Source organism: Microplitis mediator, chromosome 3 (genome assembly GCF_029852145.1).
Source record: "Microplitis mediator isolate UGA2020A chromosome 3, iyMicMedi2.1, whole genome shotgun sequence".
Classification (NCBI taxonomy): Eukaryota; Metazoa; Arthropoda; class Insecta; order Hymenoptera; family Braconidae; genus Microplitis; species Microplitis mediator.
The window spans coordinates 20,393,582-20,419,486 of record NC_079971.1 but is presented as its reverse complement, the minus strand read 5'-3'; the positions used below and the strand labels follow the sequence as shown (position 1 = coordinate 20,419,486).

Sequence of the window (25,905 nt, the reverse complement as noted above, 5' to 3'; positions counted from 1 at the left end):
CAATAACTAGTCTTATTAACAAGCTACCGGTTCTTACGTTATCCCACGATCAATGGATTTTTCATTTTTTCTTTTTTTATTAATTTATAATTTTTAATTGTTAATTTTACTTTTAATTTAAATTACTCATAAACTATAGAGTTTACACAAAAATTTGCTCAGACACTTTTCATAGGAAATTTAATTTTCTACAAAAAAAGGTTCTTGTGACTTTTTACATACAATTAATAGTTAATGAGTAATTATAATTTAAAACAATAAAACTTAAAAAATTTAATGATATTTTTATTAATATTTTTGTGGTTTGTTTCAAATTAAAATAACTTGTAAATTTATGACTGTACGAAAAAATTCACATTGACTTTTTTATTGGAAATACAATTATCTACAAAAAAGGTCCTTATGCCTTTTCACGTACAATTGATAGTTAATGAGTAATTATAATTTAAACCAATAAAACATTTAAAAAATTTAATCAGTTATGGAGTAAATTTTCATGGTTTGTTTAAAATTAAAATAACTTGTAAATTTTTGAGTGTACGGATAAATTTGTAAGGACCTTTTTTATAGGAAATTTAATTATCTACAAAAAAGGTCCTTATGAATTTTTACATACAATTAATAGTTAATGAGTAATTATAATTTAAAACAATAGAACTTTTAAAAAATTTCATTAGTTATGGAGTAAAATTTTTATGGTTTACTTTAAATTTAAATAACTTATAAATTTATGAGTATACAAACAAATTTGTAAGGACTTTTTTTATAGGAAATTTAATTATCTACAAAAAAGGTCCTTATGACTTTTCCCATACAATTAATAGTTAATGAGTAATTATAATTTAAAACAATAGAACATTTAAAAAATTTAATAATTTATGGAGTCAAATTTAAATGTCCTACTTTAATTTGAAATAACTTGTAAATTTATGAGTGTACAGAAAAATTTGTAAGAACTTTTTTCATAGAAAATTTAATTATCTACAAAAAAGGTCCTTTTCACTTTTCTTCTAAATCAAACAGTTTAAAAGATAAAAGCAATAATAATATGTCACCCAATAAAAAAATCGGTAAAGTCGCGTAGTAATTAAAACGCTTAGCATAAAACACTAGACAATCCCTTGTACTTAATTACTATAAAATATATATCTTTATAAATATAAAAACATAGCATAGCTTCAAGGGGTCGTAAGGTAAATAGAATAAGAATAATAAAAATAACGAGAAAATAACTTGAGTAAAATGTCTTATTTTTACTATCTCTTAACTCAGCAATTTCACAACCTCGACTTTTATTTTTTTCACGACGCGCAATAACTATATAGTAATGAAAAAATAAATACTCCCAATTAAAATCTTCCATTTACTTTTTTTTACTTAATCGAATTTTAACTCGACAGATTTCACGAAATTGTCCTCCGTATTTTTAAATACATTACTTATTAATTATAAATAAAAATTATTTTTTTTTCTGTTTAATTGAAAATTTAATTGCAATTAAAATTAATAAAAATGCGAATTTTTTTTTAAATTTTTAATTGTTAATTTTATTAATTAATTAAATTGTCAAGTTAAATAATTAATGTACGTAAAAAAAAAGATTTTTAATTGAAATAAATAAAATTTATGAGTATAAATAAAAAATAATAAATGGATTGTCCGGTTAAAAGTAACAGGAACAAGACACAGGGGATGAATTAGATACGAAATGGTTCGTATTTATCGTGGGTGTGTGGTGGCCAGAAGTAAAATACCTAAAATGTACGTCGGGTTGGGGTGTAAGTCTTAAATGCCGTGCAACACGATACAACAAACCCTTTCCGTAGCTTTCCGGGTTTCTTTCTACGTCGACGACGTACCCTTTGCTTTGCTATACTTTACTTTACTCATTTCACCACCACCCCCAACTCTTACTCTCACTCTTATTCTTGCTCTTACTCTTTAACTCTGTCTTGTTCTACCTGGAAAACCCCTGCTCTTAATTGCCCCACTGAGTACGCTCAGTAAAAACTCGTTAGACACCGGATTTACTTCTATCATTATTATTTTTTTTTCTTTTTACTGCTCAATAATAAATTTCGAATATTTATATTATTATTTTTTTGAAATTTTTAGTTCATTACAAAACATTTTTTCTACAAAAAAGGTCTTGTAGCTTTAAGTCATAAATTAAAAATTTAAAAATTTATAGTCGTTTTAAAATTTTGGAAAGCAATATTTTCAAAAATTCAATTTTTACAAGAAACTTTTGATTTTTTATTGATAAGTCCTTAAATTTTGAGTTTATGAAAAAAACTTTTAAACAAATTTTTTAGAAACTTTAATGATCTACAAAAAAGGTCTCTTTACTTCAAGTCATAAATTTGAAATTTAAAAAGTTATAGTCGTTTTAAAATTTTGGAAAAACATGGGAAAATTCAAATGTTGGATAAAATATTGGATTTATGAGAAGATTAAAAAAAAAAAAAACAATTTTATAGAAAAGTAAAAAAAAGAAAAATTTCTTGGCGGTACGGACACTGAAAATTTAAAAATTAAAAACTTTTTTTTAATTAATAGAGAAGAGAGGGGGTAAAATGAACAAGTAGAAAATTTCAATAGTTTGTTTTTATTTTTGTTGTACTTTTTTGGTCTAAATAAGTAATTGGAATCTATGAAAACCAGCCATGAAAAACTCATGTGGGGCAAAATGGGCTTTTCTAAAAATTTGAACAAAATTAATTTATTTTAATTTAATTTAGTAAACAAGCAGCTATTTGATTACGATATGACTCCGCTCTAAAAAAATCAAAATTTGGGGCAAAGTGGACCTCTATGAAATTGCCCAGGGATTTCAAAAAAAAAAAATCTTCACAATTCTGAATCTTTTGTCCGAATAAAAATTTGTAGAAATGATCAGTAATTTAAGTTTTGTGTAAAAATTGGGGTCACCCAAATCGCTCCATAACCTCCAAGAATTTCTTTTTAATTCCTAGTGGCCCATTTTGGATTTTATAATTGCAGTTTTTGAAAAAATTAAAAAAACCTGTTTCACTTTTTACTTCTACTCAATTTTAATTAAAAATCACGACTTTTTTATTTTTACACTTGAAGTTAAAAAAATGGCTGAACTATCAAAAATATGACAAAAATGTAGAGGACTAAATCTTTCGAAAATTAAATTTCCTATAAAAAAGGTTTCTTACAATTTTTCTCCAAACCCAATATTTCAATTAAAAATTTTGAAAATAAATATTTAATTTTTCAAATATTACTCTATTTGTGTAAAATATTAAAAATCTGAATTCTGGCCAAACTATCACAGATACAAAAAAAATGGCCATGACTTATTTTGTAGGAAATTAAATTTTCTATAAAAAAGGTTTCTTTCCATTTTCGCGTTAAACCAATAGTTGAGTCACCAGAAACTCCTAAAGTCACTACTAAAAATACGGCATTTTTATTCAACGAAATTTTCTTAAGTTTAAAACATAAATGATAAAAAAAAACAATTAAAATTGGCAAATATCCAGAATAAAGTAAAATTATTTCTTTGTCTCTTTTGGTTGTGCATTAAAATAGAAAAGTGGGACGACCCTTTCGCAGTTAATGTGCAGAAGATACTCAAATACATCGAGTACGTACTCGTACATTTAAAATAAATTATAATATATTATGTATATATATTTTAATTAAATTTATCATATATCAAATTACGATAAATTCAATTAAATTTCCATCCATGACAAGAGAAAAAAATTAATCTTTAAAATTCATATTTTCCTTCACTCGTCATAAAAAAAATGCGACCATTTTGGGTGACAATTTTTTTAGCTCCACCCCCAAAGAAACCCGATTTTTTGAGCCCCTAAAAAAACAAGGGGACAGCGATAATGAAATCATTTGATCGTGAATTGAATGGGAGGGATTTTTAAGCTCCACTACCCTTAAAATTTTTTACCCACGTCCCCATCACACTTGAATGACCCACACCAGTACAATAAAACTTTTTAATTTTCTCATTGGCACACAAGACCCGATAGAAACTTGCAATCATTTATTTCTTCAACTTCAATCACTACCCTCTAATATTAATCTAAAGAAAAAAAAAATCTACCCTTTATATTTATTTTTTTGAGTCATCGTTAACGATTATCCGACACGCTCCTAATACTCATGGATTAGTTTCTATTAACAATTTTATTTAAACAAAAAATTTGTATTTACACATGAGTAAAAAAAAAAATTGTTTCAACACTTTTTTGTCACTACTCTTTTTTTTATGCTTAAAATTAAAATTGTGACTAAACTATTGTAGATACGGTAAAAATGGTAAAAAACAATTTTGTAGGAAATTAAATTTTCTACAAAAAAGAACTCTTGCAATTTTTCTCTAAATCCACTAGTTCAGAAGTTATAAATTTTTTAAATTAATATTCAGAATTTTTTCCGAATTATCATATTTATAAATGATTTCAAATTCGAATTCTGGCTAAACTGTCACAGATATGATAAAAGTGATGATGAACAATTTTGTAGGAAATTAAATTTACTTCAAAAAACGTCTCTTCTAATTTTTACGTATATAATTTTTACGATACTAGAAACTTTTAAAGTCAATACGAAATTTATTTTTAAAAATTATGATTTTTTTTTTTTTACTAATCCATTAATTTTTGGCAAAATTATTACTCGAGATAAAATTTATAACATAAAATTTTTAGGACAAAATATCCTATCATAGTTAAAATATACAAAATTTTAATTCCCGAAAAAAAAAATCAAACCATAAAAATTAAAACTTTTAATTTTGAAAAAAATTGAATCTAAGTAGAAATAGATCTATAAATAATATATATATATATATATATATATATATATATATATATATATATATATATATATATATATATATATATATATATATATATATATATATATATATTAGGGTGCTCCGTTTGAAACGAAGATTTTTTTTTTTTCGTTCCCCATCGAAAATCTTGTTCTACATGTAAAAATAAAAATTCAGTAAAATTTTGAGCTCTTAATAACAATTTTAAGAACTGGAACAACGTCGTTGAAGTTTTCCCATGCTAAAAGCATGTAAATTTTGATTCTTTTCTTTTTATCGAATAAAACTCAGCCCCATATTCACGTATCTTATCGGTTCAAAGTTTTCTTGGAAGAGAATTGTATGCTCTCTGAAAAAGCCTGTATGTGCTTAGCAGTACCTTCAACTACAGCCCTCATGGAAGCCTTGAAAGTCTAATTTCCTACGAAATTAGTGGTTTTTTGTTGTTAACTTGTAAACGGTTGACTTTTGGGAAAAAAAGTACATGACATTTTTTGTAGGAAATTCAGTCTTCTACAAAAAAGTTCTCATAAGTCAAATCTCTAAAATCAATATTTAAAAAGATATATGAACTTTAACTAAGTAAAATTCGAAATTTTAGCTAAATGTCAATGTTCAATACTATACAATATATTCAGTTATTAACTTATGGTAAGTATCAATTAATATATATTTATATAAAATATAAAATGCCCGTAATTATTCATCGAAATTGTTCTTAAGTACTAACCTCATTTGTAATTCTTTTGAAATATTGAATGATTAAAACACAGGTTTGAAGAATCTCGTTCGAATTTTCGATGTCCTCGGGACCTAACAGATGGATTATGTTAAAAGAAACATGGTTTATGTAATGGTTTTGAATTATAAAACCGTTAATCTTGACATTTAGCTAAAATTTCGAATTTTACTTAGTTAAAGTTCACATATCTTTTCAAATATTGATTTCAGAGATTTGACTTTGAAGAACTTTTTTGTAGAAGACTAAATTTCCTACAAAAAATGTCATGTACTTTTTTTCCCAAAAGTCAACCGTTTACAAGTTAACAACAAAAAACCACTAATTTCGTAGGAAATTAGACTTTCAAGGCTTCCACGAGGGCTGTAGTTGAAGGTACTGCTAAGCACATACAGGCTTTTTCAAAGAGCATACAATTCTCTTCCAAGAAAACTTTGAACCGATAAGATACGTGAATATGGGGCTGAGTTTTATTCGATAAAATGAAAAGAATCAAAATTTACATGCTTTTAGCATGGGAAAACTTCAACGACGTTGTTCCAGTTCTTAAAATTGTTATTAAGAGCTCAAAATTTCACTGAATTTTTATTTTTACATGTAGAACAAGATTTTCGATGGGGAACGAAAAAAAAAAAATCTTCGTTTCAAACGGAGCACCCTAATATATATATAATTTATACAAATTCGATCCTCGATGATCTAATCAAATTTCTTTAGATCGAAATCACTTTTTCCTGAGGTTAGAAATTTTTAATCACTAAATCAGCGGTTCGAGTCCTGGTCACGTTATTTTTTATTAAAAAAAAAAGTTTTTTTTTTATTTATTTATTTATAATTCTTACATTGAAAAAAAATTACAGAGCGAACGCGGATTAAATTCGGAGCGGATGACTGTAGATTTATTTCATGCCCTTGGAGTAAAATTCACTCCAAATCGGAGTAAATGCGGTTTTCAATAAAATTCATAATGACTCCGAACTTACTCCCGATTTTTTTCAGTGAAAATATTTAAGCTCTGATTGAAATTTAAGACACAGTCCCCTTACCTGTATCTCTATAACCAACACCCCAAGGTGTGGCATAAAAAGGAAGTGGGTGTAGATAAAAAGTTATCGATGCGTAGCATAGAACCGTCCGACCATTTTTTCTTTAAAATAAAAAAACATATGGTCTCAATTTAAATTCCCATCAATTTTATAAATTTCTCTTAAATAAAATTTTTCACCCAAGGGCTCGAATGCAAAGCGAAAGTTATGAGGTCACCAAGTAGAGATTTCGTTAATAAATCGGGTCTTTGGTACGAGGATTAAGCAATGGACATATTCTGAGGGCCAGCGAGTTCGTCACGCCCTCGTTACCGCCGGAAATTAAGGTCGACTTAATACTCATACTCACACAGTCTTGACTCCCAAAGAAATTCTTATCCAAGGCCACCATTTTATTTGAAAAAAAAATAATTTTTATTATTATTTCAGTACTCGTTTACTTTTTGCAGAGTTACTTGCGCGTATTTTTTATTTATCCGCGGGCTGAACGTACGAGGCCACGTTAAAATAAAAAGAAAGAGTCTCAGACAACCTTCAAGGGAAAAGAGATATTACTCATTCGTTTTCTCTCTAGTTACTCTTTTTATATATATTTATTATTATTTTTTATTTTAAAACTTAATCTTTAAGTCTCTCCCGCTTGCCTTGTAAGAGTAACGTCGTTTGTTCGAGATAAATAAAAAATTTAATAAAAGAGTTTGTTCATTTTTTTTAATGGAGAAAATAACAAAAAAATCAAATGCTCCCAAGGTGAGTTTTGTAAAATATATTTTTTTTCTGAGCGATGGTGAAATTTTACTGGCTGATGTAAAAAAAATTTTCTTGACAGTGAATTTCCAAAATTGAGATAATTCTGGACTCTGAGGTGAACATTTTTGGAAATTTAAAATAATTTAAAGTGTGAAAAATTTTCAACTGTAGTTTGGACTTTTTTCGCGGGTTTCAAGTTTTTTTGAAATTTTTCAAGCAAAAATAATTTGAATTCACAATTTTGTGAGTTCAGAATTAGTTCCAATCTCTAATTTTTTAGACTAATTTTGATCGAGTGCAAAAAGTGAAAAAAAAAAAACTGACTTTCCCAAAAATTTCTGATAAAAGTTAAAAAAAAATTAATTATTAATAAATGGAGTAAATAATTAATAAAATTAAAATTTAAAAAATGCGCATTTAACAAATTTTGAATAGTGCATTTTTTCGAAATATTATTTTTTTAATTATTTACTCTAATTATTTATAATTTTCAATTTATTTGATGTCTGCTACATTCACACACGTAAAAATATTATTAAATATTTTCAAAATTTTTTCTTCCCGCCTCATTTATGAATAATTCTGGTAAAAATCGTAAATGTTCATAAGTCCTAATTATTTCCTTTTTTCAAATTTGAAAAATGCGCGGGAAAATTCTACACCAATTCAAAATTGTTCACTTTCTATGATCTTGAAATTAGCCCACACGAAAAAATATATATCCGGGCAAATCTGCATATATGAGACATATATTTATATATATGTTGCATATATGCAACATATTCCAGATTTGCCCGGCTATATTCGGATATATATTTTTTTCGTATGGGAGGAGACAATTAAAAATTTTTGAATTTTTTTTTCGACACTTAAATTTAAAAAAAAGAAAACTAGAAAAATGCACATGTAGAAAATTTTAAAATCTACACGTGCAAATTTTTTTTTATAATTTATCGGTTTAAAAAAAATTCAAAAATTATTAGTCGACAAACTTCAGTATCACTTCATGATTTTTTTAAAATTCCAAAAATATTCAACTTAAAATTCCGAACTGTCTTAATTTTGGAAGTTCACTTTTATGAACATTTTTGTAAAACTTGGAACAAATTTTTTTTACACGGGTGATACAAGAATTTTAAGGTCTGGAAATAAAGTATATATGGTTTGGATAAAAGGGCTAGTTTTGAATTCAAAGTTAAAACATATATGAGCATAAAGAGGAAGTAATAGTTATACAGTTTGTTGTAGACTAGATTTAACAGAGAGTAAGTGTACACTGAGTTTGAGGTTGGAGGAGATTGAGGGTTGAGGATTTAAGTGAAGAAGTTGGGCGGAATACAAAACCGAGGGTTGATATGTATGACGCGATGAAGAAAAGAGGAAAGAGGAGGATTAAGAGAAGGAAAAGGTGAAAGAGGAGGAGAAGGAGGTGATGGAGAATGAGGTGAAGAAGGTGAAAGAGGTTAACGTAGACACGCACACTCGACAACGTATCAAGGGAAACGATTAGACGTCCGCTAGTTAGTTATTGATCGCTTGATGACTTACCGCGTCATCAACGCGTTTTAATGACTTTTTTTTTTTACTATTGCTTTCGTTATTCTGTTTTAATAATTAGGGTAATTATCAGTTATTTAGATTCGCGATAGACTGAATTTTTTAAACGCGTATAATTTGGGAAATTTTCATTTTATGACTTTTTGTTACAAGACCTTTTTTGTAGAGTATGGAATTCTGGACAATTTTATCAGGAAAAATTTTTTTTGTAAAGTCAAAATTTAGAGTTTAAGTCAAAAAATTGCAGGAAACTCGACGAAAAAAAAAAAAAATTTGCGAACCTTTTTCAAGGATATTAGTTTGAAATGCATATAACTTTTTGAATTCAAATTTTAGGGCTTCGAGTTATAAGACTTTTTTTGTCGGTTATTAAATTCTGGACAATTTTGTCAGAAATGTTTTTTTTGTTAAATCGAAATTTACAGAATTAAAATGAAAAAATTGCAGAAAACTCGCCGAAAAAAAAAGTTAGCGAACCCTTTATGGAGATGTGAGTTTAAAATGTATATAACTTTTTGGATTTGAAATTTAGGGCTTCAAACTATAGGATCTTTTTTGTAGGGAATTGAATTTTCGACAATTTTGTCTTGAAACTTTTTTTTGTAAAATCAAAATTTAAAGAGCTAAAATAAAAAAACCACCGAAAACTCAACGAAAAAAAAATTAGCGAACCCTTAATTTATATCTTAGTTTGAAATGCGTATAACTTTTTAAATTTGAATTTTAAGGCTTCAAACTATAGGACCTTTTTTATACGGTATTAAATTCTGGACAATTTTGTCAGGAAAGTTTTTCTTGTAAAATCAAAATTTCTAGAGTTAGAATAAAAAAAAAGCAGAAAACTCGACGAAAAACAAAAATTAGCGAACCCTTTATGTAGATGTGAGTTTAAAATGTATATAACTTTTTGAATTTGTGATTTAGGGCTTCAAACTATGGGATCTTTTTCATAGGGAATTGAATTCTGAACAATTTTGTCAGGAAACTTTTTTTTGTAAAGCCAAAATTTGAAGAGTTAAAGTAAAAAAATTGCCAATAAATCAACGAACAAAAAAAATTAGCGAACCCTTTAAATGTATGTTAGTTTAAAATGTATATAACTTCTTAAATTCGAGATTTAGGGGTTCAAGTCACAAGACCTTTTTTGTAGACAATTAAATTTACTACCAAAAAGGTCTTCTTACTTTTGAGCTTAATATCAATATTTAACGAGTTATTAACGATTTCCACAGAAACAAAGAAAAATGGAGCTTTCTGCACAATTAATAAAATAATTTTTTTTTAAATTATAAACTATTAAAATTCTCTTAATGAACTTCATTATTTTAAATACACAAATAATTTCGAAAGATAACAGAGAAGATATAAAATAGTTGTTATGGGGTCCATGGGAGCAAACGCCCACGCGTTAAAAATTCCTCAGACTTTCATACAGTTCTCTATACTCAAGATGAGTTTAAGTTGGTTACAAAAAGCGTGGATGCTGATGTTGAATAAAAAAAAGGTAATAAATAAAATAAAAAGCACATGAAAACCGGTTTTTTCCAGTTGGGCCAGGTCGGGGCGTCGAACCTTCTTCTGCTGCGAGTCAGCCTCCCTCCGAGAATAACTTGCATGCAATATATCTCTCCCTCTCTGTTTTTACTCGGTTACAAACTCCTCCGCTTGTGTATAGTACTTATTCTTAACTTTTTTTTTATACACATTTTTTATTTTTTAAACGACTCGCGGTCTTTTTTATCCTCAAACATACACGCTCAACCGCGTCTTCGGTGCCCTAGGTCCGGGATTTAAAAAACTTTTATAAAAAAAACAGCAAGAATTTAAAGAAATAAAGGATGTTTGCAATAACCATGAGGGGGAGGGAAAGAGGTGACTGAGGCTGAGGGTAAGGGGAGAGGTTGCGAAAAAAAAAAATTAAGAGAAATGTGTAAAAATAAAAAATGGGAACGAGACCCCCAAATGTTTGCGGTTTGGGGTCATTGCCGTTCAGTCTCGTTTTAGCCTTTTCTCGTCTCTTATTTATTCATTTATTATTTTTTAAGTATTCAGCTTCCTGCCGATATATTTTAAGTATTTTTAATTATTTAACCGATTTTTTTTCATTTAAATGTCTACAAGTTATTTAATTTTCATTTTTATTTCCGCCAAAATTTGAATATTTTTTTCCGGACTCAGTATTGCGATTATAAATTTTCTAACTGACATTTTTCAAAGTTTTTTTTTTAAATCTCATGTGCGCGAATGCAGAATTGTGAAAAAAAATATTAGAATGTCGTAAGTCCTGTAGATTTTTTTTTTTTTAATTTTAAAGGGACAAAAAATTATTTTTCAAATATCGCGCTCTGAATTAATTTTTCAAAATTTTTTTCTCTGATATTTTATGAAAATATTTAAGTGTAATATTTTTTTTCGACAATCTGCAACTCTGAAGATGAGATTCAAAAAAAAAATTTTCAAAATCCATTAATTAGAAAATTTATTATGCCCAAAAATACGACGATACTGAAGTTCGCCGACGTCTAATAATTTTTGGATTTTATTTTAGGCAGTAAATTATTAAAAAAAAAAAATTTGAAAAAATTGCACCTGTAGTTTTTTGAATTCTCTACAAGTGCATATTTTTAGTTTTTTTTTTTTTTGTAAATTATTTGTTGAAAAAAAATCCAAAAATTTCTAATTGTCTGGGCTCAAATAAATATTCAAATTTTTTTTTTACAAAAAATTAGATCTAGTAAAAAAAATTAGTCTTAGTAGTATAATTAGTTAAAAAACGTATAATTTGAAATTTATTTTACAAAAATTAAAATGTGGCTGTGCGTCGCGAGAGTTGATTGATGATGATAAAGACAAAGGACGTCTGATTTAAATTTCCAGTAGTACTTTATTTATAATTATTATAATAATTATAATTATTATTATTATTAATATTAAAAGTATATATTTGCTGCCATTGAATCTATACATTGCATTCATCATCTCTCTATCTCTCATCAAACTTCAAGTACTTGAATATAATAAAAAAAAAGCTAAAGTTTAAAGAAAAAATTTAAACCGAAAAAAAGTAAAAAATATTTGATACGCAAAGAAGCGATCGATGATAGTATTCAGCTGTTTAGTTACCAGATGGATTTAATCTCTGATCTAATTGTCAGTATGTAGATGGTATGTACATTTTTTCAGGTATTTACGAACATGATGTACTAAAAGTATTAAACTGAGTATTCGAGGCCGTTAATATAATATATAAGAATAAGAAACTAAAACACAACTGGCAACGCTGTCACGTCCGAGCACTCACGTGAGAGTAGACCACCCACTATTAAGAGACCTCGTAAAAGGTCCAAAGGTTCATTATGTTCTTATTCGCGTTTTTTTATTTTTTATCATCGACTACACACGCGCAGCAATATGTTGTTTGTTGTATTGTTGATTAAAATTGTTTAGATGTTTTTTTAAGCCCATGAGGGTTTGGTCAACTGCTGATGTAAGGATTTCAAAAAAAAAAATTTTTAAATTGAAGTACTGGGTCGCGGGAAATGGAAATTTGGAGTTGAGTGAAATTGGAAGATTTGGAAATTACGGTCGATAGAAATATTTATTTTTTGGCGGGAAAAATTGGGGACTTGGTTTAAAAGTTAGTTTTGAGTGTGATTTGAGTAACAATTTATTTTTTATCATAAATTTTTAAGAAAAATAGTGACGTTAAATTCTAGACACAATGGACTTTTTTTTTAAATTAATATTTTTTTTTTTAAATGAAAACGATTTCAGTGTTGCATTATGACAAAATTTTGAAGGCTAAATACGAAATTTTGGCTTAATTTAGTTTTTGATAAAAATTTTTTAGACGGCGCCAAATTTAATTATGATCAAAATTTAAATAAAATTAAAAGTAATTATTGTATTGATTTGATAAGGGCTTAAAATACTTTGTAACACATTTTCAATGAGGCTTTTTATCAAAAATTTTTTTAATAATTAAGTTTACGAAAAAAATTTTTTAAAGTTCGCGCCAAATTCAATCAAAACCAAATTTTCAAAATTCTGTAAAACCTGAACAAATTTCTATTTCCGGTGATAAAAATAATTAAAATACTCAGGAAAACTCAACGAAAGTGAAAAAATAAATCTTCAAAATAACGAAAAAGACAACAAAATTATTTGAACCTCGCGCCAAATTCACTCAAAACTCAAATTTTCAAAATTCTGTAAAACCTGAATGATTTTCTATTTCCGGTGATAAAAAAATCTAAATACACAGAAGTATTCAAAAAAATTAACAGAAATGAAAAATAATCGAAGACAAACCAAATTTTTAAAATTCGCGCCAAATTCATTTAAAATAAAAAACGTCATAAAATCCAAACTAATTATCGTATCAAGATGCCCAAGCTCTCACAATACTCAGTATCAAATACTTTACAAGTGCATTAGTAATAAAAAAATTATATAAAATAATTGAGTTCACAATAAATAAAATTTGAAGTCGCGCCAAATTTATTCAAAACAAAAATTTTAAAAACTTGATAAAATATTAATAATCGTCATATTTTGTTGCAAAGAAGCTCAGTAATAAATACTTGACAAACCTAATAATTGAATGAAAACAAATTAATTCTTTAAACTTTAGGCTTGGTTCCAAAATTTCATGTTCGATTCAAATTTATGATGAAACAAAAATGAAAATAAAATAAATAATATTAGAGAGATGTATAAATAAAATGAAGTTATTCGATAGGCAGCAAAAATATATATAAAAAAAAAAAAAAAACAAACAAACTAAAAACTAAAATAACTTGATTGGGCAACTTATAACTTACACACAATTGGTATCGTTTGTTCTGTGCCTATCCTGCTGCTTCTGGTACAAAAACAATCAATAAAAAAAATAACACACGCTCCTGGGGAAAAAAAAATCTAATCTCATAAATATTACTATTGGGTAATATTTGGGTACTTGTTGGTTGGGGCACCACTTCCGGTGTGCGCGAAATAAAATCCTCCGGCTGCTTCTCTACTACTACTGCTACTTCTACTACTACTACTACTTCTGGTCATCATCGTGATCGCAAACAAAAAAAAAAAATAATTATCGCAAAACAAAAAAGGAGTTGCAACAGCGTGTTGTGTTCCAGCAACATGCGGGACTTATTGGAGGGCCCAATGCAACAAGCTGTCCAATCTGTCACAAACTCTTCCTCGGAGGTGAGGCACTCATGGAACATATGAAGATCACCCACAAGGATCCAAATGCTTCTGGTGTTGCCAGTAAGTACCAATAAACAGATTGGATTCATTGTTTTTCTTTGTCTCGATTTTATTTACTCATTAATTTATTTATTAATTATTAATATTAATATAAGTGGTACTTGTTGGTTAGTTACATTATTAACAATTATTGGATACATGTAGTCTGAGACAAAGGAAGACGAGGATGCAATTAGACTTAAGTTACATATCACATATTCCCGATACGCTTTGGCGCGGGCATACGTGTCTCTTCTCGGGCAATGGATACTTTTGGAAACTAACCAAGCATTACTAATATAAATATATACATATATATGGTTACGCGCGTTTTCATCCCCAGACAAAAGGTCCCACGACAAAATCTCCCTAAAAAACACCCATTCAGTTATTTTACCCCGTAATCATATTCAGAGTTACAACAAACCGCCATTTTGATGTTAAACTGACTCATGTACACTTAAATATCTACCATCGGAGGATCAATTGTCCAGGAGATATTCTGTCCGGGGACCAAAACGCGCGTGACCCATGTATATACCCAGGTCAAAAAATAACTTTGAATTTTTGACTTGAATTGAGGTCAGCGAAGCCACGGCAAAGTCAAATTTAACTTTTTTGACTTAAATGGACACTAGGTTAAGTCAAAAATTGATTTTGACTTACTTTTGGCTAACGATCTACTTAGTTTCCATTCAAGTCAAAAAAGTCAAATTTGACGGTTCGGGTCGAGCTGAGATAAATTCATGTCAAAAAAGTCAAACTTGTTAATCTTGACCCGGGTAAAATTCAAATTTTTTTAAAGTGAAAGTCAAATGGAGTAACTGAAATTCTAAGAAAATTTTTCTTATGGTATTTCAAATTTTGGGCTTTAACTATAGATCAGACTTTTGACTATAATTTTAATATAAATTTTCAAAATATGTTGATTTGTTTTTGAAGATGAAAAAAATTAGAATTTTAGATACAAATTTGATTAGGAATTTATAGTTCCAAAATTTTTATAAAAACATGTTTAAAATAAAAGATTTTAGACTCACTCGAAAATTGAATCAGACTAGTGTAAAAAATCTTAAATTTCGCTTGTATAAAATTAGAGTAAAATTTGAAAATTAGTAACTGAAATTATTTAAAAAAGTTCTGGTTTTGCTTAAAATAAAATAAAAAATAAAGAAATTAGTTTTCATTAAAAATTAAAAAATTAATCACCGATGGTCTAACCGCTCAAAAATATGTATATATATTATATATTTGTAATACATTAATTGTGTATATGTTGCCATATATCTTAACATATATTTATGGGAAAAAAAAAAAAATGTCACAAATTTATTGCATACATTATTTCTATGCGGAAAGTCGCAAACTATAACAAAAAATCTTAGTCATCAGCTAAGAAATGATGAAAATTTCATAATCCGGTGAATGCTCCAAAACTCGACCTGAGCCAAAAGTCAGCCATCAAGAATTTTATTTTTAATTACAGTTTTATTATAATGCTCTAAAATATTTTGCATCAAAAATGGTCCATTAAAAGGCCGGTTTTTTGAGCATTCATTCTAACAGCCTACAAAATTTTACAAACCCAAATTACTAATTATAGTTACAATATAAAAAGCATTAATCCATACTACAGATCCCGAGTCGAAATCTAAGGCAACTTTGAACCTAAAGCAGCATTGAAAACCTACATTAGACTTTTTAGGGCATAATCATTGTAAAAGCTTGAAATGGACCTAGGCATACAAAGGCTTGAATAGAACCTACTTAGACTTCTAAAGGCATGAAGTAGACCTAAATAGACATCAATCGTGAAATGAACGTTATTGGAGTTGACAAAAGGAAGGACTTGCAAAGAATACTACAAAAAAGTAAAATTGACAAATTCGCGGACTACTGGAGCATTGATCCAAGTGATCCAGTCATCTCTCTAGTGGGCTAATGAAACCCAAGAGTGTGTTGGGTCCAGGCAGCCTGGGACTAACAAAGGGTCGATTTAAAAAATTCTAAAGCTAGTTAACAATTACTGCGATCCAGCGATTTTATCAGGAGATTAATGACACCTAGGAATGGAATAGAACCTAGACGCAGCCTGAGACCAACAGGGAGTCGATTTAAAAATTTATGCGTTCGTTTCTCGATATATGCCTTTGTAGGTCTAATTCATGCCTTTGTAAGTAAGTTAGTTCATTTCAACCTTGACTATGATTATGTCCTAAAAAGTCTAATGTAGGGTTTCAATGCTCATTTAGGTTCAAAGTATGGCTTAGATAGTTTTCGGTTTTAAAAAATAAAAATACTCCATTTGACTTGTCACTATAAAAAAAAATTCTATACTTGCTTCAGGATTATTTCTCACAAGTATCTATTAAAGAATGAATGTAATTGAAGCTAAAAGTAAAAAGACTTAAAAATGAAAATAAATAATTGGCAATAAAACAAATTAATAATAAATAAGAAGAAGATATTGAATGAACGAATGAAATAATGAATGAGTGAATTAAGATAAGCTTAAAATGTATACACTCTTTGGGTGCTTAAAACCTGCTTGGCATTGACCTCGACATTGTGTCGTACTATTGTTCCCCCTGCTGACTGCACCACCTCGGTTGCTGGGGTTTACCTAGCGAAACGTCGGACTGCGAACCATCCTTGCCCAGTTTGCGGGAAGCACTACGTCAACGAAGGAAGCCTGAGAAAGCATCTGGCATGTCATCCGGAAACTAGTCAACTAAGTACGAATTTAAGGATGTGGCCGTGTTCTGTTTGTCAAGCCGTCTATACCCATGAGAGCGGTAAGTTAGATTTGATACTAGATACAAGATACTAGATATACTAGATACCAGATACTGCAAACAATTTAATTATTATGAATTAAATGTTCGATGTTTGATGTTTGCTGACTTGAGGCTCAGCTCGACCCGAATCAATTTTACTTTACTTAAATGTCTGATTAATAATTGTTATCGTTAATTTTAAAAGGTCTCCTGAGTCATATGGAACATATGAGAATGGATCCTAAGCACCAGTTTGCTGCTCAATATGTACTAAGTCGTGCGGCTGCTGAGAGACGTGAAAGAGAACTATTAGCTGGCTCTAGTTTAGGTGAGTCATTATACCCATTGTCCTTCCTTCTTGGATCCCCTGATGGACAATGTACTCGGTGATTTTCCTTCAATGCATCCCATTAGAGTGTGTCATTAAACTTGTTTTTTATTTAAAATCTTTTAGAAAATTCTGTTATAAATTTTTACAAAATCAAATATTTAAACGACGATAACTTCTTTAATTTTAGATTTAGAGCTTTAGGGTCAAGGACCTTTTTTGTAGGGGATTCAATTTTCTATTAAATTGTCCTTTTGGTTTTCTTTGTAAAGTTAAAATTTTCCAAGTTAATCGTTAATTTTCGTGAGATAATCGATTTTGGGAAAGTTTAATTGCTGTAATGTATAATTTTAAAATCAGCATAACTTTTTAAATTTTAGATTTAGAGCTTTAAGGTCAAGGACCTTTTTTGTGGGGCATTCAATTCTCTATTAAATTGTCCTTTGAGTTTTTTTTTGTTAAGTTATAACATTATAAGTTAATCGTTAATTTTCGTAAGGCGATCGATTTTGGGAAAAAGTTCAATTGCTATAAGTATAGTCTTAAAATCGGCATAACTTTTTTAATTTTAGAGTTACGACGTTAAGGTCAAGGACCTTTTTTGTAGATCATTAAATTTCCTACAAAATTGTCCTTTGAGTTTTTCTTGTAAAGTTATAACATTACAAGTTAATCGTTAATTTTCGTAAGGCGATCGATTTTGGAAAAAAGTTTAATTGCTATAAAGTATAGTCTTAAAATCGACATAACTTTTTTAATTTTAGAATTACGACGTTAAGGTCAAGGACCTTTTTTGTAGATCATTAAATTTCCTAAAATATTTGTAATAAAATTTTTCGTCTACAGTCAAAACTTTAGGATTTATCAATGAATTAATTAAAAACTCATTTTTGGTCTCTTTTAATTGACAAAATAGTAGAGTTAGATTCTAGTAAATGAAATTTTTTGTAGGCAATTAAATGCCCCACAATCTCTTATCATTGATAAGGGCAAAAATTATTTGGGTCTGTAAGCTAAAAGATTTAAAAGAGGAGCAAGAAAAAGACAGCGCGCTAATATCCAATATCCCGTTCACAAGAAAATCCTCTATGTCTCCTTGATGAATCATTTGTTATGAAAATCCATATTCTGTGGATTCAGGAGCAGGTCTCGGTGTGTTGACGAGTCAACCAGGTGGACCACAAAATTTACAGCAACCACCAATGTGCCCATCGCCATCGGCTCATTCCGAGAGCAGTAGTGGCAACGGAAGGCTTTCATCAGCCGGTAGTGAACCTGGTACGCTATCGTACAACATTTTATTATTAAAATCACTAACTCTATTAATCCTAATACACCACAAATGTCCTAACATATTCCAAACACCGAAATTTACGTATTTAATCATCAGTTATTATTATTATTGTTTTATTAAATTAACAATGGGGACCAGAGGGTTGGGACACGCATCATTAAATCTTAATACTTATAATAACCATCGTAATTATTATTAATATAATTGCTAACATTGAAAAATAAGTGTAGTAGAAACAGTCTAATGAGTAATTACTGATTAATAGTCAAAATATAGGGGCTATTTTCAATTATAAGCTTGTCTGATATTCGACGCTCGAGTTTACCCGTTAAATTTGGCGCCCAATTGGTCCGAATTCAAATTGGGATTACTCTGCGGTCATTAGTACTGAGAGCCACACTTATTTTGCGGTGATAATTATAAATATTTAATGGGAAAGTTTAAATAACATGAGATCTAATTTACTTGAGCAGATTTTTGTGCAGGCACCGGACTACTGAACAACAACAACAATAATAACAACAATAATATGGCGTCACCGGGACCAAGTGGTAACAAGTTGAGTGAAATGCTGAGAGCGGGTAGTCAATCAACGGCCCAGCAGTATCACGATGAAATGCAATCACAGCAGCAAAGAATGGCTGTTATGGCGGCTGCTGTTCAAGCTGCTGGTTAGTATTACTCACTAATTTTTATAATAATTGTTTGTAAATTCTGGGCAAAGACTAGAAGGTTGGTAATATTTGTGATAAGTTGATTTTGGCGGAATTTATATTGGATTTTTGTTTTGGTTTTCGTGTGAACTTTGTAAAACAACAAAGGCTTAGGTCTTACAAATAAACAAAAATGTTGGAAAATCGAAAAGTGCACCTCAATCACTCATTTTATTTTTAATCATTACTTTTACTTTATGATATTAATTTATTTTTTTTTATTATGAATTTTTATTCAACTTAAAAATTATCAATTTGATTTTTTTATTTATTATTTTCAGTTTAATATTTTTTTATTAACATTTTTTTTTAAATATCCCGCCTTTTTGTCTTAGATGTCGCTCTTTTTTTTCAAACTTATACTGGTACGCTGGTGCTGCCGCCAGTAGTTGATGGAGAGAAAAAATGAAAAAAATAATAACAATAGTAAAAATAAAAATGGCGGCTAAATTTTTCGTGAATAATCAGTTTTACGTTTTTAATTAATTACAATTAAACTAAAAGGATTTAGATTGTGATTTTCCATAGGGTTCTTGTGATAAAAAATACAAAGATAATAAAAAAAAAGTTGGGCCGATTAATTGTGTCTATCGAGAGTTATCGTGTCTACGAAATTTCATACGTAACAATTGACAGCACTGGTTTCTTGAGTTAAAATAATTTATTTTAAGCTAATAAAATAACGAATCGACTTAATATTAGGTTCAAATTGTTCCTCAATAAATTCTCTATGTGCTTCTATACAATTTTACCTATTTCGGTGTAATTAAGAGTGTAGAAATATTGTTGAGTAAAATAGTCGAAAAAAACCTTCAGAAATCACTCTCAGAGCTTCGCGCTTGTAATAAAATTACAGAACCCAGAGTAATAACTAAAAATTTTTCAGGTCTTCAAAATTCCGTATCGCCAAATTTGTCGCCAGTGGACGTAGCATCCCTAGCAGCAGCAATGAGAATGGGCGGTAACAACAACGATATAAATGCAAACCAACAAGGACAAACAGGTCCCCAACAACAAGGTGTACAAAACAATAATTCCGAGCAGGCATTGCGAATGCATCAAGCCGAAGCACTGCTACGATCACAAGCCGAAGCTGCCCTCAGACTCGCGGTTAGTATTAATTCACAAGTAAGTTATCCGACATCCCATTCCGTAATCAAACCACCAGACAATATTTCCTTCATTAATTGAATATATAATCCTAATAATTGTCTTAAATATTTCAGGTATCACAAGCAGCAGCAGCTGCAGCGAGTTCCGCTGTCGGAAGCGACATGAGGCACCACTTAGGACAGCACAATGGAGGTGGTGGAGCGTCTGGTATGCCAGGGCATCACACAAACCAGCAATTATCGCAACAAGACAGTTTGTCACCAGATCTAGGTAAGTCGCAACAGCAGCATCATCAGATGATGATGAGGGGACTTGGCGAGGACCTACAATCCCAATCCGCGAACAAGCGCGTACGATTAACCGCAAGCCTGATTCCATCATCAGGGGAGGCGCTCCGACTGCAGGAGCAACGATTAGAGCAGGCACTGAGGCTACACGGTGACCCACGTGCCCTCGGGTTCACACTCCAGCACGTTGTTAACCAACAAAACAATCAGCAACCATGAAAGTTCAGTTACTACTGAGACGAGTGGACCCCTTGGGCTAACGAGACGTCCTATCCGGTAGAGCGCGAGTTCCAGCAGCAGCAGAACCAGCAGATGATGCAGCACCAGCTACAGCAGCATCAGCAACAGCTCCAGCAGCAGCAGCAACAGCTTCAACGCTCTATGCTAGCTGACCAGTCTGTCACCGGGCAAGATCTTGAGGACCGCGGTGTCAAGAGGAAGGCCGACGACATGACCGCCGGTGAAAGCACATAAACTCTTGGCCGAATATAAATATCTATCTCATAACCCAAGTGGTCATCAACGAATACACTCATTGTCTCAGCAGTATCGCTAATTACAAACTAAAGTAACAAATTTAAATGATTATTTATTAATAATAATGAATACTACTATCGGACAATATTAATTACTGAATATAATTATACGGATTTGATGATAAGTATCCGTAAAATTACATCCAGATCGATGAAAAAAACCCATTCCATGTTTATGCATCGATATATTTCGTTAAAGGTCTCGTTGTTCTTTATTGTCAAGCTCAATAGTCATAAATAAACATGACTATAAAGCTTGGGTTTGACAATACAGAGCAATGGCGGCCGAAAAACGTGCCATAAAAAAAATGTAACTGTGTGAAATCGTCAAGTGAGGATTAAAAGACGCAATTGACATCACGGGCTTGTCAGTTGTGTCTTATTGTTTCGCTTAAGAACAATATTTATGATAAATCGAAGCACACTGTCTCATTTAAAGACACTGATATGTAAATTAGTCTGCGAAGGTATGTGTGATTTTTGATAACTCATGTACCGACCGACTTGATAACTGTCCTGACCGACTTTATCGACTGACTATAATAAAAAATATATAAATATACTAAACTAAAATAAAATAAATAATTAAATAACGATAATAATAAATAATAAATATAACAGTAAAATATAAATACACTATTACGCGCAAAAAATATTAAAATTGTACACATTTGATAATTAGTTGATAATTATGTGCTTGGCGTGGCACATTTTTAATAATAATTTATTACTCGTAAGTCATATAAATAAATTATTAGCTTAAGATGAACAAAATATTACAGTTATATATATCTATAAATATATATATATATATATATATATATATATAAATATTAAGCGTACATTTACACTGAACACAAACACGCTGATAACGCGCAAGTGACTTTTTTTTTCGTCTCGTAAAATTTCATGAGAGTTAAAAAAAATTTAATTATAAATAAAATGCTATATAAATAAATATATATATATATAAATATTATAAATAAATAAAAGTATAGGGTTTATGAGTCTAGGATACTAGTGTGAATTTGGGGTTCATAAGAATTCGTGCAATTTTTTATTTCTTATTATAAATAAATAATTGATTATTAATTAATCGAGTGGAAGTGCGTGAGATTTGCACGGATACTTATGGACGCGGCTGAATGTTTTAAATAAATTTATGGATGGAAGTATGATTGATATATATAAATATATATATATTTTAGACTGTTTAAAAAAAAAACGGATTTTTTTGTTTTCGTATTGAAAATTTTTGGGCGTTGGCGGGAAAAATTTTCGAGTCTTGCAAATGGAAGAAAAAATGGCGGGTTTTTAATTTAAATTTCAAATGGGATTTTTTGGCGGGAATTTTTTGAGAATAAAAAAAACGGGATAAAAAAGATTTGTAGAGAATTTTGTTCGCTACAAAATTTTTTGAGACCCGAGGTAAATTTGATTGTTAAAAAAAATGGCGGTTTAAAATTCAAATTTGGGGTTAAGTATTTACTGAAATTAAAAAATGTAAACAGTTTTTTTTAAAAGAAGTAATGAGTCATTGGAAAACTTCTGCAGGGAAAAAAAATTGAGTTCAGAGAATATTTTTGAAGACAAATGTTATTGGGAACTAAGTCAAGATTTTTTTGAGCTAAGAAAATTTGTCTTGGTCGGAAATTTCTATTTTATCGAAGAAAATTGAGGTTTGAAAAAACATTTTCTTGAATCAAGAATATTACCTTCAGACAATTTTATTTTCTGTGTGAGTGTAAAAAAAAGTCATGAAATATTAAAAATTTTTAACAATAATTGGAAAATTTAATTAAATTTATGTACAAAAATTAACTTAACCTTCAAAGATCACAAAGGGTCTGCAGACCCCAGCGTTTTTGATTGACTGTAAAAATCAAAGTAGTCAATATTAATACTAAAAATTTAATCGATATTATTTCAAAAATTTGACAAAAAATGGAAAAAGTAACTTTCGCATTAAAAAAAGATAGAAATTGATCAATTTTCAATATTTTCTTCGAAATCTTGTGGTAAATTATTAAGAAATAAATGGACTTGGACACGTAATCGATAAAAAAATTCAAATTTTCAAAATATAAATTTATTCTAATAAACAAAGTTCAAAATTTTCTATTGGAAATAGAAAATTTATCGAAGGAAAATGTGATTGGTTTTTCGCAAATATCTCTGTAAATATTGAGATATTCGAAAAATTGCAAGACAACATTTTTGTAGAGCTTCAAAATCTCTACAAAAAAGGTATCATATATTTTTTTGAAAAACTGAATATTTATTGAGATATTTTGAATTTAAAATTTAAAGAGTTAAAACATTGAAAGTTAGTTTAAAATCGTCTGGGGTCTTCTGGACCCACGTGACTTTCAAAGGTTAAAATAAGGAGAATTTTTAGAAATTTGGAAAAGTTTTTGACTCCAGACATTTTCAATGTCGATTAGTTTCTTAAGAATAAAAAATTTCCACATCTATGAAAATTAATTTTTAAAAAGTAATCGATAGTTTAAAATAAATTTGACTTTTGAATTGCTGTAACTTTTAAACGATTGAATTTTGAGACTTGGGTTTTCCGAACAAACTGATAGAGAATAAAATTCTCTACAAAAATATCTACAGCAACTATTTTTTTTTACTCAAAAAAGTCTCCTGTCAAAAAATAAAAAAAAAATTTTCACTAAAAATTCATAGAAAATTTGAATTTTAAAATTTGCCGCCTGTATTTAAACTGCAAAATTTTGCTAATAATTTTCTATGTCAGCCTAAATTTTTTCCATACGGAAACAAAAAAAAATTTTTTTTTTTTAAACAGTAATATATATGTATATATATGTATATATATATATATATAAATATATGTATGTATAAATATGTATATTAGAGTCCTGATGTGTGGTTGAGGTAATCTGAGGTCCTGTGATCGTTAATAAGCGAAATATTTTTTTATTTTTCGAACAACGTAACATTTGCGTCGGTTTCGAATAATCTTTTATTAAAAAAGTAAATTAACAATTTGCAATATAAACAAAATGAAATAAATAATAAATAAATAATTAATGTAATGTAAAATAAAGGATTTAAAATCGTTACGTTCTCGCAATATTAAAAGAAAATTATTAAAATAATTAAATGGGAACTTTAAATAATTTAAAATGGGGATGGGAGAGATTTATTGTTCTGATAATATATTCAAATAATTATTATTATTATTATTATGATTATTATTATTATTACTAATATTATTATTGTTTTTAAAAATTAAAATTTTTACCACCAATTGGCTTTGAACAATTGAATTGTTTTATTTATTATTATTATTTTTCTAAACATTTTTTCACTCGATAAATTCGGATGTGTCAATTTTAACGTGGCTTAGTGAGATTTTAAATTAAATAACTAGGGACAAGATTTTTGCCTTATTTTTTAAATGAATAGTTCAAATTTTGGATATTACGGGGAAAATATCGGTTTTATGAAAAAAGTTTTCGAACAAAAGTTGTAGGAAATTTAATTTTATTAAAATAATGTCTCTTATAATTTTCTTATACGATCAATATTTTCACCGTAATTTCAAAATTAAGATTTTCATAATTAACAAAATTTTGAATTATTCATTATGAATCTTAATTTTGGAATTACGGGGAAAATATCGGTTTTATGAAAAAAGTTTTTGGACAAAAGTTGTAGAAAATTTAATTTTATTAAAATAATGTCTCTTATGATTTTCTTATACGATCATTATTTACACCGTAATTCCAAAATTAGGATTCATAATGAATGATTCAAATTTTGTTAATTATGAAAATCTTAATTTTGAAATTACGGTGAAAATATTGATCGTATAAGAAAATCATAAGAGACATTTTCTCTAGAAAATAAAATTTTCTACAACTCTTGCTCGAAAACTTTTCTCATAAGAGCAATATTTTCACTGTAATTCCAAAATTAAGATTCATAATGAATGATTCAAAATTTTATTAATTATGAAAATTTTAATTTTGAAATTACGGTGAAAATATTGATCGTATAAAAAAATTATAAATGACATTTTTTCAATAAAATTGAATTTCCTACAACTTTTGTTCGAAAACTTTTTTCATAAGACCAATATTTTCACCGTAATATAAAAAATTTCACATCACTAATTATTAATCATTTTTAAATTAACGCAAAAATCCTGGCCCTATAAATAACTAATAAAACAAAATAATTAACGAAAACGTAACAGACAATATTTATGTTTTGTTTTTTAAAAATTAAATTTCTATAAAAAATTAATGGGATTTATCGCAGACTGAAGAATAAGGAATGAATGGAAGCGCGTCGAATTTCGTTCTGCCCAAAATTTATTAAAATGAAATTTATTATTTTAAATTCCTTCTTCAACCCGTTCCTAAGTCTTTGAAAAAAAAAATGTATATTTTATTATTTTAGTCTTCGTCTAGGCCAGAATTAGTTATTTTTTATTTTAAAATCAAATAATATTAAAGATTATTAATGAAAAGAGAGATAGAGACTTTTAAATAAGAATTTAAAAAACGAAATTACTTTTTTTTTGTTCCCCGGGTGTTTTCCAATCGCGTAGCCTTACTGATTAATTAAATTACGGATTCGAATTAAATAAAGATTTATAGGAAATGCGACAATTGGGAATTTAAATGATTAAATAATTAATAATGATAAT

The 25,905-nt window shown here is 28.7% G+C and overlaps 1 protein-coding gene across 3 annotated transcripts in view; it reads left to right on the top strand.

The window, feature by feature from the left end:
• Positions 1–24,673, top strand: part of LOC130665126 (zinc finger protein rotund) — a 124,491-nt gene extending 99,818 nt beyond the window's left edge. For 2 of the 3 annotated variants that reach the window (XM_057465407.1, XM_057465406.1), the window contains exons 6-12: positions 14,062–14,194; positions 16,801–16,968; positions 17,156–17,278; positions 18,419–18,556; positions 19,046–19,243; positions 20,172–20,413; positions 20,512–24,673. In XM_057465407.1, coding sequence (XP_057321390.1) covers positions 14,062–14,194; positions 16,801–16,968; positions 17,156–17,278; positions 18,419–18,556; positions 19,046–19,243; positions 20,172–20,413; positions 20,512–20,904 — 1,395 coding nt within the window. In that variant the 3' untranslated portion in view covers positions 20,905–24,673. Of the gene's footprint in view, positions 1–14,061; positions 14,195–16,755; positions 16,969–17,155; positions 17,279–18,418; positions 18,557–19,045; positions 19,244–20,171; positions 20,414–20,511 lie in introns of all 3 variants that reach the window. The other variant, XM_057465408.1, reaches the window with a different exon arrangement.
• The last annotated feature ends 1,232 nt before the right edge of the window (positions 24,674–25,905 follow it).